This window comes from Xenia sp. Carnegie-2017, unplaced genomic scaffold (assembly GCF_021976095.1).
Source record: "Xenia sp. Carnegie-2017 unplaced genomic scaffold, XeniaSp_v1 HiC_scaffold_6, whole genome shotgun sequence".
Lineage (NCBI taxonomy): Eukaryota > Metazoa > Cnidaria > Anthozoa > Malacalcyonacea > Xeniidae > Xenia > Xenia sp. Carnegie-2017.
Genome location: NW_025813526.1, coordinates 15,383,754 through 15,400,722, shown reverse-complemented (window position 1 = coordinate 15,400,722; position 16,969 = coordinate 15,383,754). Strand labels below are relative to the sequence as shown.

At 32.2% G+C, this 16,969-nt stretch overlaps 1 protein-coding gene across 1 annotated transcript; it reads right to left on the bottom strand.

Moving 5' to 3' along the window:
• Positions 1–3,630: 3,630 nt before the first annotated feature.
• On the bottom strand, positions 3,631–16,564 carry LOC124457555. The gene is made up of 8 exons (XM_047007787.1): positions 16,256–16,564; positions 15,893–16,125; positions 15,694–15,724; positions 15,379–15,610; positions 14,517–14,887; positions 10,044–10,080; positions 6,015–6,144; positions 3,631–4,593 (listed from the first exon to the last, which is right to left on the bottom strand). Exons 1-8 carry the CDS (start codon positions 16,359–16,361, stop codon positions 4,075–4,077), a joined length of 1,659 nt encoding a protein of 552 aa, XP_046863743.1. The 5' UTR covers positions 16,362–16,564; the 3' UTR covers positions 3,631–4,074.
• Between the last annotated feature and the right edge of the window lie 405 nt (positions 16,565–16,969).

The following is a 16,969-nucleotide window of genomic DNA, read 5'->3' as shown; positions in this document are numbered from 1 at the left end:
GCAACATCGAATGCATCTATAAGACCATAAAGTTTGACTAAAATTATATACTCTTATTTATCAAAAAACCCTTTGAATGTATAGATAATGTACTGCTTTATTAAATCAAGACAAATCACATTTGTCAACAGGCAATCCAAACTTCTCTGTACTTCTAATGCAGATATAGTAATGACAAATTACAATAACTCTTAAACATAGGTAGGCTTCGTTACAACCAACAAGAATTTGATTAGTAATTACTACCCTACTTTTCCCTTTCTTACAAGTAATTTGCGACTTATAATTAGCCAAGTACGATATAAAATTGATAATAGACCACACTCCTTGAAAACTTCAACTTGTTTGTATCTCACTTAACTCCTGCAGCTAGTTGCATATGCACACTTTATAACCTCCCGTCCTTTTCCATATTTTGAATTACTATTTTGATATTTTTGCTTTATTTCTAAATTGTTAATCGACTACACAAAGGTTACCAAGGTTACCAAGTACAAATTCTAATAAATTTGTATAAGTTCATTTTCCTTGGCACTTTTTAGCAAACAAATCTATAGTTTAACTTTGAATATGTAAGAAGTTCTACTTGTGCAAACAAGACGAGTATCGGTTGCATAAACACCGTGAAAGTTTTTTCGTCAAAAAAAATGCATCGGGACCATTTTGATTGGCCTGATGACATTTTTATTACAAATGATTCTTTCATTGTAGAAGACCTCCATGGGGAACACTTGAATATTTCACTATCCTAAAAAGGATGATGAAATAAGCATTGAGAGGTCGTAAAAATATTTTTTCTGTGTTGAGCTCGCAGCCGGTAAAGAACATAATTATATTCATTCGATCTTTGTCATTCACAAATTGCACTTCAAAGTTTGTCAAATTAGCGTATTTACTGATCAAATATGTTTTTTTAAAACAAAAACGTTTATTAAGCTTTCTATAAATCTTTAAGCAACTCACTCTTTAATAACAACTTTCTGTAATGTGCCATTAACAGGACTTTTTTCTCTAAGGAAATTCTTAAAGACTATCTTGGCAATATTCTATTTGAATATTAAAATACTATATATGCATATACATATGCTTATGTAAATAAAAACTGCCATCATTTTTTATCTGAAACCTAAACAAACAAATAAACAACGTAGGATCTATCGGGGGTTTCCTTGTTGTCAAAACAATATTAGTCAAAAAGCTGTACGTGGATGATTTTCATTAATTTTTTTCTTGAAATAGACATAATACGGCTTATTCTTAATATGAGAAATTAGTTGAAATGATTGGAAATACGGACCAGCAAGAAAATTCAAAAATGGACAAAATTTATTTCTTCAGATAATAGCTTTTGACTTGGCTGGATAACGAGTTCAAACAGATTTGTCTCTAAAATATGTACCACAAAGACAAATTTTTACATGTCCGCGCTGTAGTGAAATGTTAACAAACGCTTCATTAGTCTCATTCATATCAGTTTTTCAAAAGCATAGTGTTTTGAACTGTCTAATGGCGGCTCATTTAAAAGCACAACCTTAATACAACGTTGGTTTAAGGTTGTAGAAAGATGATGTTTCACTTAACTTTTCTACATCGTTTACAAAACGTTCTTCTGAATTAAAACAATTGCGAAAATGGGCGTCAGTCCTGCGATATCTGCGGGGGACCATAGTGATATATTCAGTTATGCCAAAATTATTTTTTGTGACAATCACATTGTTTTTATAAAGAAATTAACCAAGCATAGCAGAATATAAGAATATGCCCCCCCTCCATCTCAATTCAAACAGGACTGACGCCAATTATTGCGTTAATATTTTCACGTTATTAAATAGCATGTTTGTAGATGTAGATTGTCCAGGTTAGTATAGTCCTGAGAAGAGCTGTTTTTGTTGTTGTTGACTGACGTTTCGACAACCTTAGTGGTAGTCATCTTTAGAGTCAAAGTCTTTTGAATCACATTCTCAACATGTGCGTTGGAAAAGAGCAAATAATTACTTTTGTCAAAAGCTAAGAACGAGTTTCTTATGTTTATATAAATATAAAAACCAGTGTGAATGTAGAATGCATCTAACTTACACCATTGGATTTTACATGTTTCATTATACTTGTAAACAAAAAAATTATCATTTGAAATAAAGAGTAAGGAATTTGTGTTTAAATAAAAAAAACGTCGTGTAACATTTAACAACTAAAGATAAAAATAGGTAGTTGGTATAACTTTGATGAAACATTTTTATCAACGTACTTCTTTATGAAGGTTATTTCTACCTTAAAGGGGAGTTGAAAAAATACAATCGTAAAATCCATTATGTTTTATATCTTTGCCATTGCTATAGTTTAGGACACTATGGACTATTTCACATAGACTACAACGTCTCTGACTCAACCTTCTCCTGTGGTTTATAGATTGACAACATGGCTCCTTAAGGCAAGAAACAATGCATTCTAACTCATTTTTCACATCAATATTTTTATATATTGTGCTTAGCAGTCTATATGTCAAAAATAATTTTGATAAAAAAAAAGACTCTGGGTGTATGTATGTGTATTTTAAATGTTTTACTACCAAAACTATTTATAGTACTTTCTACACAACGGGCCTTAACATTGTGTGTAGAATCATAGCAAATTATGAAACATCTGATTTGATGAAAATATTCAAAACACAAAAACATTGCTATTTGTAACTTTATAGATATTTTTAAAAATAGTTTACCTCGCATAAACATCGTTGTCAAAAAAAAGCAGCTTAGCTATAAGTGAATCACTATAAACATATTAGCTTTCATAACGTTTGTTTTTTTAATTACTTTTCTGTAATGAAATGATAATTTTCTTATTTTAAATTTTCTTTACCAATTAATAAATGGTCGTGCCAAAATAATTTCCTTGTGATCTGTTGTACTCAAAAAAAAAATTATGCTATTAAAAAATATTTAAAACGGGGAACATTTCACATGAATTATGATTCATGTAATTCCAGAAACACCGCACAATATGACTATGCATGTGACATTGCCTAAAAATAAGATAGCGTGTTTCAAACAAGCAAAATATGTAAATAGGGGAATTATTAATTTAATAGCTTTTAAAAGTGAAACACGAAACCATACACTTGAACGAAAATTATTTTAGTAGCTATGTAACTAAGTTTCTGCTTCTCTTAAATACGCTGTCTTAATTAATACAACCGTATCTATGTAAATACTGCTCAAATTTTGCATAATTTTTAGAAAATTACATCACTTTAAGTCTAATTTTAATGCGTGCAAAATAAATTGTTTGAACTACTCAAATTCTTTACATTTTATTCCTGAATGAGTCCATGGAATAAATGATAAAATGAAGCATGCCTATGTTAAACAAATTGTATGCTAAACTTGTGACCAGGCTGTGCCAATCGTCAAATAACCGTATGCTCATAGTTTTGCATTTATTTAGATCTTTTATTGCAATAAATCTTTGCTAAATAGCTATAATTATAGGGTCTAAGCTGCTGAATTTTTCATTTTAATTTTCTGCAATGGATCAGATATTTACATGCGTGAGAAATTAAAGCGTATGATTTGTTGCTTTTAGAGAAAATATTCTTGTCTGCTTTGTTTGTAATGAAACAGATAAACAAAACTGTTTTAAATTGGAATGAAAAAAATTTATTTTTAAAACAGTTTTCTTCTGATGTCTCTGCTGCAAGTTCTTTCATTACAAAAACATGAGTGCTACCAATTTAAATAACAAGCATATTTTGTGTTATTTTTACATGTGCCATTTATTAACATACGTTTTTGGTACTGTTTTAAAACATAAAAATCTTAAAGAATACAATTATTTTGCCCTCACAATAGATAAATCTAATGATAGCCTTTCAAAAATGGACTTGCTAATTTAGTTTGTAAAAGTCTTCTATAAATTACTCTAAAGAAAAGTTGATGAATTGTCCGTATAGCTAATAAAAAGAAAGTAAGTTTACAATTTATACTGATAGAGCTTATTGGCATAACTATATAAAACAAACTACACAAATATTAATGACTTCAAACAAAAAAATGTGGATCTACATAAGTATTACTATATTTAGGAAACAAAAATGTATCCCATTGATTGTTTGTTATTATTTCTATTGCAGCGCTTAAAGTTTCCACAGCTATTTTTTTGAGCGTTTCGCGTGCAATTCTTGTACGTACAGCCAAAACCAATGAAAGAGTTGCTTGACTTACAATGGTTTTTATTATCTCCCAGGATACCAATCCTTACACGAGCAAATGACTCTTTTCCTGCCTTTGCGTTAAAACCTTCTTTATTGCAGTTCGGTTGAAGAACACTGTCATAAATCAATGACATCCATTTGTTTCTGCTCACATTGGTTTGGCGGTATTTTCCATCGGCAATTATATCGTACAACGATTTAGCAGGAAAATTGAGGCTGATAAAATTTGTTTCACCTTCGAATTTCATTCCAACACAGATCTTGTTTATTTTTGTGCTCCAGTAGGTAGGAAGTTTTGTTTCCAAATTATCCACTCCTGTTTTACCATTTTTAATATTGTAACTCTTTTTATTTGTCCAAAACGATGAGTTAAAGTCGAATGTTTCCTAAACATAATTTTTGTAAATTAAAGCATGTTATAAACTATCTACATAGTATTTAAATGTTACTAACATTTATTTTGAAGCCAACAGTATTTCCTTTCATCAAAACAGCAAATAACCCTTTAACGTGTATAAATATAAACACAGTCGGAAATCCTAGTATGAGTGATGGCGCAAATTCCTTTCCACACGAAAACTCTTCACTCAAACCTCCCTTTTTCTAGAACTGAATTTTTGCTTGTTGTATATAAACACACAAAATAAAGATATTTTAGCACAAAATATTGCTTGACTTTCAACTCACTTTCTTTTAATATGAACAAATGTTGCTTTAAATCTCCTACACTCGTGAAAAAACAGTTTTTAACTTGATTGCATGTATAATGATTTGAATTGACTATGCGCAAAGCGGCATTGGAAACAAAACATGCAATTTGGATTGTCCTGGTTCAGTTGCAGATTTAATGCTCGTCAAAATAAATTTCTGCACCTAATTCTTGGACATATAGACAATTCGGAATAACTTATAGGCATTTAGATCAGTAAACTTTCATTGTTTGGAAACTAGTTACCAATAATTTTGTTCTATATTTGTTTTGATTTTGAAACTAAGAGATATAATTTATTTTGACAAGCTCTTGATCATGTACTACCTCTAAGCAAAACTTATTTAAAATCTCCCACTAGAGTGGACGAATTTTTGTGAATGAAAAAATGAATAAAGTCTTGAAAATTGTATTGGTGTTCTGGACGGAAAACATGTGGACATGAAATATAATGAAAGAAGTGAGTCAGCCTATTTTAATTGCAAGTGCTTCTTTAGCATTATTCAACTGATAATTCATTAGCTTCCGCCACATTGCTTCAAATTTTTTTCTATCTGTAATTTTTAGCTCTATAACCTTTTAAAAGGCTGTCAAAAAAAAGGTTAATGCCTTTTTCAAAAATTTCCAAGAAAGTTTTGTTGATTATGGCTGCATATTTTGACTGTACTAAATAGCAGTGAGCTATTGTTTCTAAAGTAGGATTTAGGTTGTAAAATATCAGTCGTAATCACCACTCCAAAAATCATCACCAGCCAATACTTACGACTTTATTGTGATTGTTGTATTTAATACTTCTATAAAGTCTCTATTAATTTGCGTGCAGAAGTCGTAACAACAAATGCGATGAAAATTAATGACTGTTAGCAATTATGATTTAGTGGAAACTTTAACCAGGCTTAAATAATAACTTATGGTTTGTAAAAACTTTCAATGTAAAGATAAAAATTGCGATTTCCATCAAAAATAACGCTCCTGAGTGCAACATGAATATATTTTTATCATTTTGCCATGCCTGCACATATGATAAAAGTTTATGTCTTAAAGTGTTATATATTACTATTTATTGTTAAAGGCAAAATTCAGTTTATTTTTTTGTACCTTTTTCCCATCAATTTTCATCACTAGCGTCCAGTCTTCTCCAGAACAACCAGAAATGTTTTTCATACAGAAAACTTTGCTGTAGCCAAGTGAAGTATCTGTCATTATCAAGTACACACCATCTTTTGAACTATTACATTTGTTTAAAATAAAAAACAAAACAATTTGGAACGTTGATTTTGTTGCTAGAATTTATTAATATAATATTCTATAAAAAGAAACGTTATCAAACATCAAGTTTTTTCAAACATTTTGTTTAAGAAAAAAAAATCCTGAGTGAGTATAATGATGGATAGTTATGTATTATTACTAGAATATTATGAACAGTACGTTTTATATAATGTGTTTTCATAAATAAAATTAAAATTAGAAGAATTATTTCAAAAATCTGCCACTGCTTCAAGAAAATTTTTACTACATCAAAAAGTAGGAAAAAAGCGAAACTGATTAAAGAACAGCGGGAGCTGACCTAGGATTTTTCAAACTTTGGTAATGGATCACCTAAGACATTCCCCACCGAGGAGGGTATGGTCAAATTCTCTTGGGAAATTTTCGATTTTGATTAAAGCTACATGTTTGTGAAAGTAGATCGTCCAGGTTGGTATAGTCCTGAGAAGGACTATTTTTGTTGTTGTTGACCGACGTCAAATGCCTCTGAAGATGACTACCGCTAAGGTTGACTCTGAAAATGACTACCACTAAGGTTGTTAAGGCTCATTACCAAGAAGGTAAACATAGAATTAACTCTACAATAATGCTAATCGAAATATGACTACCGCTTTGACTCTGAAGATGACTGCCGCAAAGTTGTCAAAACGTCAGTCAACGACAACAAAAGCAGTCCTTCTCACGACTATACCAACTTGGACGATCTACATTTACATACAGGTAACGATACTCCCGGGCTCAAACCATTTACTTTATTTAATTAAAAACTCAGAAATGCCATTTTCACAGTTTGACAGTAAAACAAAATTTTTTGTGGGCATCGTTTTTGTGTAAAAACAACATATTTTGCTTTCGTTTTCGTTTTTTTTTTTCAAAAAAAAAACTGTGAAATGAAAAATACTTGAATATTAATCTAAAAGTTAAGGTTTATTACCATGCATATAAACATAGAATTAACTTTACAATAATGCTAATCGAAAACAGATATAGTCTTTAAATTTATATCCAAGTTGTCGAGCATAGACCCCGCTAGTGACCCCATTCATGCTTCTATGAGTTAAGAAATAAAATAACAAAAGAGACACTTTATAGATGTAACAAAAATCAGATTTCAAACCATATATATGAAAAAAAAACTATCAGTCAAAATAAACAAAAGCAATCACAACAAAGCCAATATTCTTGCTGTGAACATTCTTCGGCAGCCATCGCAAGTTGAAATGTACCGCGCAATCCTTATATTTCCTCACATTTCAATATTTAAAATAGCGATGCTGAAAACACATCAGCATTGCAAAGCACACAAAATAAAATATTAAAACCTGGAGAAGTAGTCTTGCTTAAACAATCTTAGCTCTAAATATAAACTATGGTATAGCCCAAAATTTGATCTTTCTGTAAGGTTGCAAAGGTTGGACCCTAAGCCTCCGGGGTTTTAATTTCTTATCAACTTTTCCAGTTTCCTGTATCTTAATTTGAGTAAGAGCAAACAAATTGCTAACCAAACTCTAGGAAAAAGCTTCCTATTAACAGGTGCCATTTTGACTTTTCGCGCTTAGGAAAACTGGCAAAAGCATACAGGCGAAAGCCGTCAACGCTCGCAGGCGTATTCGCAGGTAGAAAGCTTGTAGCTGTGAACAAGGCTTAAGACAAAAACTTAAACGAACTAATTACACAATAGCAATTGAACTCCCTAACTGATCCGGCCATCACGCTTATCGTTCGATATCATACCAAATCGTCTACTGATCTGGCTATTAACCAATGGAATGGCTTAAACAGCATTCTTAAAGTCCCTTATTTGTCAAACATGTCGAGCCAACCCGCTTATTAGTCAGTCAGTTAATATAATTCCAGATATGTTAAAATCGTATGATCTGTTTACTAGGGTGACCTTTATATAAGTTTTCAGATATAAAATAGAATTTTGACAATGAAATTTGAACGACATTATAAATCAGGAATTTTGATGATAACAAAATAATTTAAAATCAAACGAAAAACTAACTGTAATTTGAAGTTTTATTGTAATTCTATGAGTTATTGGAGAATGAAACGAGGGAATCACGTCAGATATGTGCACGCAGGTCAAATGTTCAGTCTTCAATGCTGTGAGTGATAAAAACATAAGGAAAAAAAACCCATAGGTGGGAAACAAACCAAATTGTTCTCTCAGGCATTACTGTGCATGGTTGACTTCTTAGTTTCCTTGTTCATTAAATCACATGCATAGAATCACACTTAAATTCTATTTCGTCATTGGACCACGTTACTAAAGAGTTACGCGAAATATTCAAAGTGTTGGGATCATGAGCGTACGTAATAATAACAGCCCCTCAATCGTCAATATATTCTGAAAAACCGCTCTCGATGAATAACAATAACATTATATTTTGCTACATTTGGTCCTTTGGACCGCACTGTAACAACGCTAGCCTAAAACTGGCGTTGATGTGCAGGGAATTGTTATAAGATATGTGAAGCGTAGATATTTATCCATTCAGCAACTTGCAAGGTTCATGCAATATCAGCATTACTCCATTTTGCTGCAAATGATGACGCAGCTCTGGTGTTGTGTCTTTTAAAGTCAGTAATACCATCCATTTTTAAGATTTTTTAAGCCACCTTGATAGAGTGTCAGATGTTACGGCTTAATGAGGCTTCTGATAACTAATCAATAATTGACCATTTTTACTGTCTCATACACCATACTAACTTCAAAAAATACTGCAAAAAACCTTATACCTTTAGCAAAAGAGGTCGAAATTAAAGTAATTCGCTTTGAATGCAATAAATCTTCCTTTTTCAATGGACTCATATTGTGTTCTGGGACACTTAGTTTCTAAGAATTTGCCGGTCGTGCGTATTCTTTCAAATTTTCTTTTATTTTTGTGTCGGTTAGTTTAGCAGGCTAACTTTTGTTTATAATGTCAGTAAGTTGCTTCTTTATGCTCAGACCTAGGTCCTCCTCTTGATGGAAATCTTTCTAGATATCAATAAGCATAGCGTCCTATTCATTTCGAGCAGTTTCGACGCTTCTTTCACCCTTTATGACCATGTTGGCCAGGATGTCTGTCGTTTGCAACAAGGCTTCTTCATCATTAACATCGCTTTTGTCCTAAAACTCAGTTTGTTTTAAGCTTTTCGGTCGTTTCTTCATCGGTTTATCCGTTTCCATGTGCTTTAAATGCACCACCACAGTTTATTGATATCTTCATTTATTTCATGGAGTCTGCGATGCTCAAAAAAACTTAATTTAAGTTTTGAAAAAAACTTTTGGCATCTGTTTCTCGTTCATTGGATCTCTTTCGTTATTGTCCAATATGTCAGTTTTTTTGTGATCATACTGTAAAATTCCATCCATATCAGAATTTCTCGCCAATTACAAAATTTTGCGATCGACACTAACGACTAACAAGCGAAAATAACACTAGATTTGCATGAGCATATCTCATATAACTCCTTAGTGACTTAGTCCAATGACAAAATAGAATTGTAAGCATTAATTTTGATGACTAATTTTTGAATTGTAAACTTCAGTCGCGTGATTTATTTGATTTATTCTAGATCCGCCCCAGATGAAGACTATTGCGGTAATTCATTATGTTTTTAAGTTAAACATGAATTTGCTCTAATAATAAAATGAAAACTAATAAAATCAATGTCTTTCGAGTCGTTTATCTAAAGCCAGTTGCCCAAAGCTTAACTGTGTTTTTTGTCTTTTGTTTACCAACCGCGACAAAATAAGCGTGGGCGTGGAATTGAGCTCAATAATCGTGGGAAAAAACAAGGTGGACATAACTTTTTTAATCAGATAATGAACACGAATTCCTAATAAATTATGTGTTAGGCATACTATACCTGTTATCTTTTAATGCTTCTTTGCATGATGAAAAACCTGAAAAATAAATGTTAAGAAGCGTTAGATAAGCATCAGTCAAATTTGGGACAACCTTGAACAACACGTAATATGAAATGTAGCTAACTTTAATTTCCTACATTTTTTTATTGAAGCGTTATTGAATATACTAAAGCGCGCTTTGAATTAAAAAATCAACCAATCATCAATACTAGTGAGCAACAAATTTATGTCAAAACTAGCTGACGAAAGATTCGAACAATTAAAATGCAAATAAGAGAAAACAGCAGAACTGATTGCAAACATTGATTTGAGGAAATAGAGACCGTAAACAAAAAGAACTAAAGCGATCTAGCAAAATGAATTTCATTGCACGGGGTCTATTTTGAGAAAAGAAAATAAAAAAACGTCGTGGTCAATCAGAAAATGGAAGAAAGATGAAACATAGAAGTACTTGCCATTGTTAAGTAACATGAATCAATTATCTACATTTCCAGCTAGACACAAGAGAAAAATAATAGAGAAGAAAAGAATAAATAGCAAGAAGCAGAATTATCAAAAAAGACCAAGATATAAAATTACTACAACAGCAAGAAATTTATTTAATACCTTACTGAAAAGAAATTAGCTAGAAGTTAAAAAGGCTGTAGGAGCAACTTAAGCAAAGCCGTTCAAGTTGAAAATTTCGCCATTTAATAAAACTATAGCTGACTGGGTACGGTTTAAGAACATGTTTGTTAGGCGAGTAATGCCACGTAATACAAATTTCAAGAAAAATACAGGTTTTTTGCTAGAAGTAATTGATAAAAAAGTGCGAGATAAGATCTTATTTTCAGTTTGGTTGGGTACATCTCAATTAAACGTCTCAAGAAAATACAGTTAAAATACTTACATCGATTTAAATATTTAGCTTTATAGGAAATGAACCTGCGTTTTTTTTATTTACTATTTGCCATTTTTAGTAAAATTCACGAAAAATGTTTTGACTTTGAATCAGGGGCGGATCTAGAGTATGTCAAATCCGTCGCGCTACTGATGTTTGAAACTCAAAAATTACCTATTCCTATTAGTTAAAAATTCATTAATTATTCTTACTTTATTATCGCATTTACTTCGTGATAAAAATCCAGCTTTATTTATTATTGAAAACTAATGACTAATGCAATGAATATCTCCTTGGTAACCAGATCAGTTGAATTTTAATTGCCTGGAATAACCGACTGATAAGCGGGGTGGCTTCACTGGTTCGACGGATAAAGGAGTCTAAGAAGGCCAAAAACGCTTATTTCATTGGTCAATAGCCAGATCAGTGGACGATCTGGAATAATCTCGACCGATAAGCGGGGTGGCCGGAACTATAAGGGAGTCCACTTGCTATCATAAAATTGGTTCGTTTAAATTTTTGTCTTACTGTGATTGGTTTGACCTATTTCGACTGATAGCCAACTGAACTAACATAGTCAAGCTCACTGTCTGAATTGAATGATAGATAGTTTCATAATAATTTTCTAAAGCATGATAGAAACTAAACTACAATCAGATGGAATTTATGGAAATCTTTTATAAATTCATATATTGACATGAATGCTGCTTTCCAAACTGGGAATTTTTTCAAGAGGGCGAAAAATTTATGGATGAATTGTAAATGCTTGGCAAAGACGATCTCGCGAGCGACATTTCAGTCATTGATGTTCAAAAGCAAGCCAACATTGTTTTGAGTTTTATCAGCAGAAATTTACATACAAAATCGTAAGTAAAGGACAACTGAAGTGTATGCATGAATGTAATATATCAAAGTCAATTTATGCGAGTGTGTGATGCGATTTATGTTAATATGGCGTATGGTAAGCAGATAGATGCTTCTAAAATTGTTGTTGTCGAAGGACTTTTAGCTATGATTTCTTTTGTGCTTGGGGAATCGTGACCGTTATATGGCAGCGAAATCCTACATTCCTGCAAATATATTTCAATGGACAAAAAATCTGTAGCCATAAGGCGCCATACTATTATTTACTTTATCATAAACAAATGTTTGGGGCTTTTCAGTTTATGATCATTGATCATTCAATCATTGGACAGTTATACTACATATTGTTGAAGATTTGAGAAAACTAACATTGATTACATGAATAGCTGTTTACTATAACCTGTGATTTTGAGTCTTCTGATCCATGAAGCTTTTTATTTTGACAATTTGACTGGAATGGTTTTAAGCCTGAGTATTTCACATACATGAAATATTGTCCCATGTCACATATTGTCCCCTTTTCTAACTGAACACCTCGTGTAGAGATGTAAAGGTGTGTTAATCTACGGCTCATATCAGATTGTTTGCCATAAATTACAAAGGGCTATTAGTGTATGAAAAGCATTTTCTCTAAAGTAAAAATGTCTTTCCATGTATGCAGATAAACCTTGAAATTTGGCAAAACAGCAAAGTATTTTTGATGATCACTAGGAAATTTTTCTGATGATCATTATAATTTCTAAACTAAATTATTTCAGATTTACATTTAAACTAGCTTCGATCATATAAAAAGATATTTATTATAACCAGTAAGCATGACACATGAACCAATTTTGACATTCATGTAATTATATAATTAAAGACATAAAGTAAATGGTTTGAGCCCGGGAGTATCGTTATATGTTTGTAAATGATGATCGTCCAGGTTAATAAAGTCCTGAGAAGGACTGTTTTTGTTGTTGTTGACTGACGTTTCAACAACCTTAGCGGTAGTCATCTTCAGAGTCAAATGAGGAGTAAACGTCAGGTTAGCCGTATTTGTTGTCTGGTTCTTACGTCATTGTATTGTGTGTACAGGAAATGTGCAGGAAATGTGTATTGTCATTGTGGATTAGTGTGAAGTCAAATATTTTATTTTTAGTTCTGATGTGTGATTTAGGTGTGACATTTTTAGTTGTAGTGTGTGGGTGTCAATTGTGTATTGTCATTGTGAATTAGTTTGAAGTGTAATGTTTTTAGTTGATCGTTTGTTTGTATTGTGAATAAGTCGTTTGTAAGGTGCCGGTAATTGCTGTGATCTGTTCAGGGGGGTTTGTTCCAAGTTGGTATACCAACTTTCTAATGTAAGCCGTTGTCTATAGTCAGTACTGTAAGTGATGCATTTTGCCGAGTCCCAGTCAATGTTGTGCTTTGTGATTCGGTGATGTTCGGCAATGTGATTAGTTTTGTCTTGCTTCTTAGTAGCTCATTTGTGCTCAGTAAGTCTTATGTTTAAGTTCCTGCCAGTTTCCCCAATATAGGAGGCGTGGCAGTCGGAGCAGTTTATTTTGGAAACTGCACCTTGTCGTTCGTTGGGTTGTTCTTTGTCCTTTATGTTCGTTAGTACTTGTCGTAACGTTGTGATTGGTTTATGTGCGACACGTATGTTGTATGGTCGTAAGATACGCGAGATAGTCTCAGACGTACCTTTGATGTAAGGTATCGTTGCTGTTGTCACTGAGTTGTTCGTTTCGCTGGGTTCGTTGGGTTTGTAAGTGTTACGTTTGATAAAGTCAGAGTTATAGTGGTTTTTGTCAAAAACACGTTTGAGATAGTTGTTTTCGTTTTGTAGAGCGTCCGGTGAATCACATATGATTTGTGCACGTCTTGTTAATGTTGTGATTGTGGTGGCTTTGTGTGATGTAGGGTTGTAAGATGACACAAAGCCATGTTGGTTACATTCTGTTTGTATTTGCAAATACAATGCTACTAGTGATTGCTATATAGCACACCTTGAAGAAGATAATAGTCAAGTGAAATGCCTAATAAACATTTATGGCATTAAGCTGTCCTTAACTGCAAATTTTCACTCTAATAATTTTTGCTTAATCTTTGGCAGAAAAAATTTTGAGTTTTTTCTCAAAAGTTGAATTTGCTAATACTGATGTGGAGATGGGTAAAGGGTTACAATAAACTTGCATGGTTTAACTCTGAGCTTTTCTATGTCTATGAACTGTCACTTGTAGTACCAAATTTCTAACTTAACTCATTACATAGAGGTTTAAATGGGGGTCTCTAGGGGGGTCTATGCCTGACAACTTGGTAGAAATTTTTAAAGGCTATATCTGTTTTTGAATATAGCATTATTGTAAAATAAATTTTACGTTCCTAGACATGCTAATGAGCCATATATTTGGCATAATAATGAGCCTAAATATTTGGCAAAACATTCAAGTATTGTTCACTTCATTTTTTTTTTGAAAAAAACGTAACCAAAATGTGTTGCATTTACGCAAAAGCGATGCCCACAAAATACATTTTGTAATGCTCTAAAACGCTTAAAATGGCATTTTTAAGGCTCTGAAATTCAAAATTTCTCAGGAGAGATACCCTCAGACCCCCCCAGGTGCGGAGCGCCTCCGACGTTTTATGACTGATGTTTGAAAAATTCTAGATCCGCCCCTGCTTTGAATTATTTTCATAAACATAATTATAAAACGATTGGAGTAAAAATGCAACTTTAACTTACCAAACTTAGGTAATGAAGGCACTTTTGTAACATTTCCACTTGTAAATTGGTACATAAGATCCCACTTAATTACAAAAGTATTCTGATTTAGACAAGTTGTACATTCATCAATGATCAGCATCTTGCTCCACAAGTTCAAATAACTTATTTTACCAACAAATGACATATTTGGATCAAAAACACCATTCACACATTCAAGTTTTTGACCAATAGCAACAACACCGCCACCATGTAATAATGGTAATGAATGATTTAACTTAGTTTTGTTACAAATTGTAAATCCATCAAGAATAATTTTTTTACTCATGTGACCAATGATAATGGCCAAGTGATGCCAAAAACCGTCGTTGATTTGTGAAATGTTGAGTTTTCTGTAACGTAACGAATAGAAGTAAGTTAGGGACTTAGTATTATTTTCATTAATTAAAAAGCTGTATTATGGAACTCCCAAGTTATCTTAATCATATAAGCTATTTTTTGTAAATTCGTTATATTTGATAGATTATAAATCATGAAACTGGAATTTTTCGAAGCAATGAGCAAAAAATATTTGATAATTTACATTTTTCAATTCATTCTTCCTGATAAAAACCACCTCTTTCAAACCAAGAATTCAATAAAAGATAAGAAAAACGAAACAAAACTTAACATTAATTACTAAGTTTCCAAAACAAAGAGCATCGAAAATCTCATATGTAAACTATTTAATAATTATACCAACCAAAAATGCTTTGGTTGCTTAAAAACTAATGTCTATTATTATTATAAAAATGAATGTTTTTTTTATGCAATTCAACATACTTTGGCATGTTGATTGATAAATGATGCAAATAAATGAGTAAGTACTTTCGTAATAACTTACAAAATATCCTTGGACTGCATTCTGATAATAAGCCAATTCTTTTCAAAGCCAACAAAAAATTCATCAGAACTATCTTCTATAGCATAAGAAAACAGGGCCATTTGTTGACTTGAGTTCATTTTTATCCAAAACATCAACGTTAACTCTGACATATTAGGCATCACATTATCCATCAGAATCATGTTCTCAGAATGTGCGTTGGGAAAGAGCAAATCATAACTTTTGTTAAAAGCTAAGAATGAATTGAAATTCCTTATATTTATATAAATATGAGAAAAAACATTGTGTAGCTATGTAAAAATCATCTAAACTTACACGATTGGAGTTCGCATGTTTCGTTGTACTCCTAAACAATCGAAATTAACATTTGAATTGAAGAGAAAGGAATTTGTGTTTAAATAACAAACATCTCTAATAAGTTACAACTAAATATAAAAATACGTATTTAATATAACTAGAAAGAACAGTTTTATCAAAACAATTATTCTTGGATTGACATAAAACTTATTTTTACCTTGAAAGGGGAATTGAGAACAATGTAATCATAAAATCGATTATGATTTAAATCGTTTTCTTTGCTTTTGTTGAGGACACTATGTAACATTTCACAAAGACTCCGACTTCCCTGACTTAACCTTCTCCTGTGGTTTATAGATCGACAACATGGTTCCTTAGCGCAAGAAACAATGCATTCCATCTCATTTTTCACATTAATTTTTTTGTATATATTGCTCCACAGTCTCCGATCTAGAAATGAACAACTATATTTCAAACATAATTCTGATAAAAAAAGAATTGGGTCTAGCTAAATGCAAATTTTTAATATTTTACGACAAACCTTATTTATAGCTAGTATTTTCTACATAACGTGCCTTACCTTTGTGTGAAGAATCGAAGCAAAAATTGAAACACATGATTTGACGAGAATATTCAAAACACCAAAAAATCGTTAAAAGCACCTTTATACAGTTCTTTAAAAACATGTTGCCTCACTTAAACATTGTAGTCAAAAACACAGCTTAGCTAAGTGAATCACTAAAAACAGGTGATGCCCAGATGCTCTGAAATTTGAGTGTGTAGGTGGCGGGTGGTTTGACCAACAACGATGCCGAGCATCATCGGCACTTGAAAGAATAGACAACATTTGATTTCAGAGTTTTGGGCACTTTGTCCTTGAAAGGAAACAGGCTGGAGAGGTGTTTGGTGGATCGAAAGAAGAATCGTAATTCACAGTGTGGGAAAGGAGCACTACAAGGGGATTGATTTTTGTGCGGATTTGGGATGAGTGTAAGCCAGTAAATGGAAGGCCAAATTACTTTATTTGCTTGGGTGCATTAAGAACAGGTGGTTTGGGTTGAAAGACTTTATCAAGAAACATGTTTACACAGTGATAAAATATGTGACAGAGAATTGAACGACAAAAAAAATTTAATTGTGATGTTCAATTTAGAAAATATTTCTAACCTATCAGGGGAATTTTTTTTAGGTTGATTCATTTGTTCCATATTTTTCGCTGTTCAAAGTTGGCAAACTCCTTCTTATAGTGGACGTTGCCTGTCGTGCGAAAAGTCTTTATTGACTTACTTTTGTG

Excerpts from the sequence above, each read along its gene's own strand:
- LOC124457555 (XM_047007787.1), bottom strand. The coding sequence starts at position 16,361 with ATGTTTTTAAAGAACTGTATAAAGGTGCTTTTAACGATTTTTTGGTGT. Across the intron at positions 14,888-15,378 it reads ATGCAGTCCAAGGATATTTT|AAAACTCAACATTTCACAAA; the intron begins GTAAGTTATTAC and ends GTTACGTTACAG. Across the intron at positions 4,594-6,014 it reads TGAAAATTGATGGGAAAAAG|GAAACATTCGACTTTAACTC; the intron begins GTACAAAAAAAT and ends AATTATGTTTAG.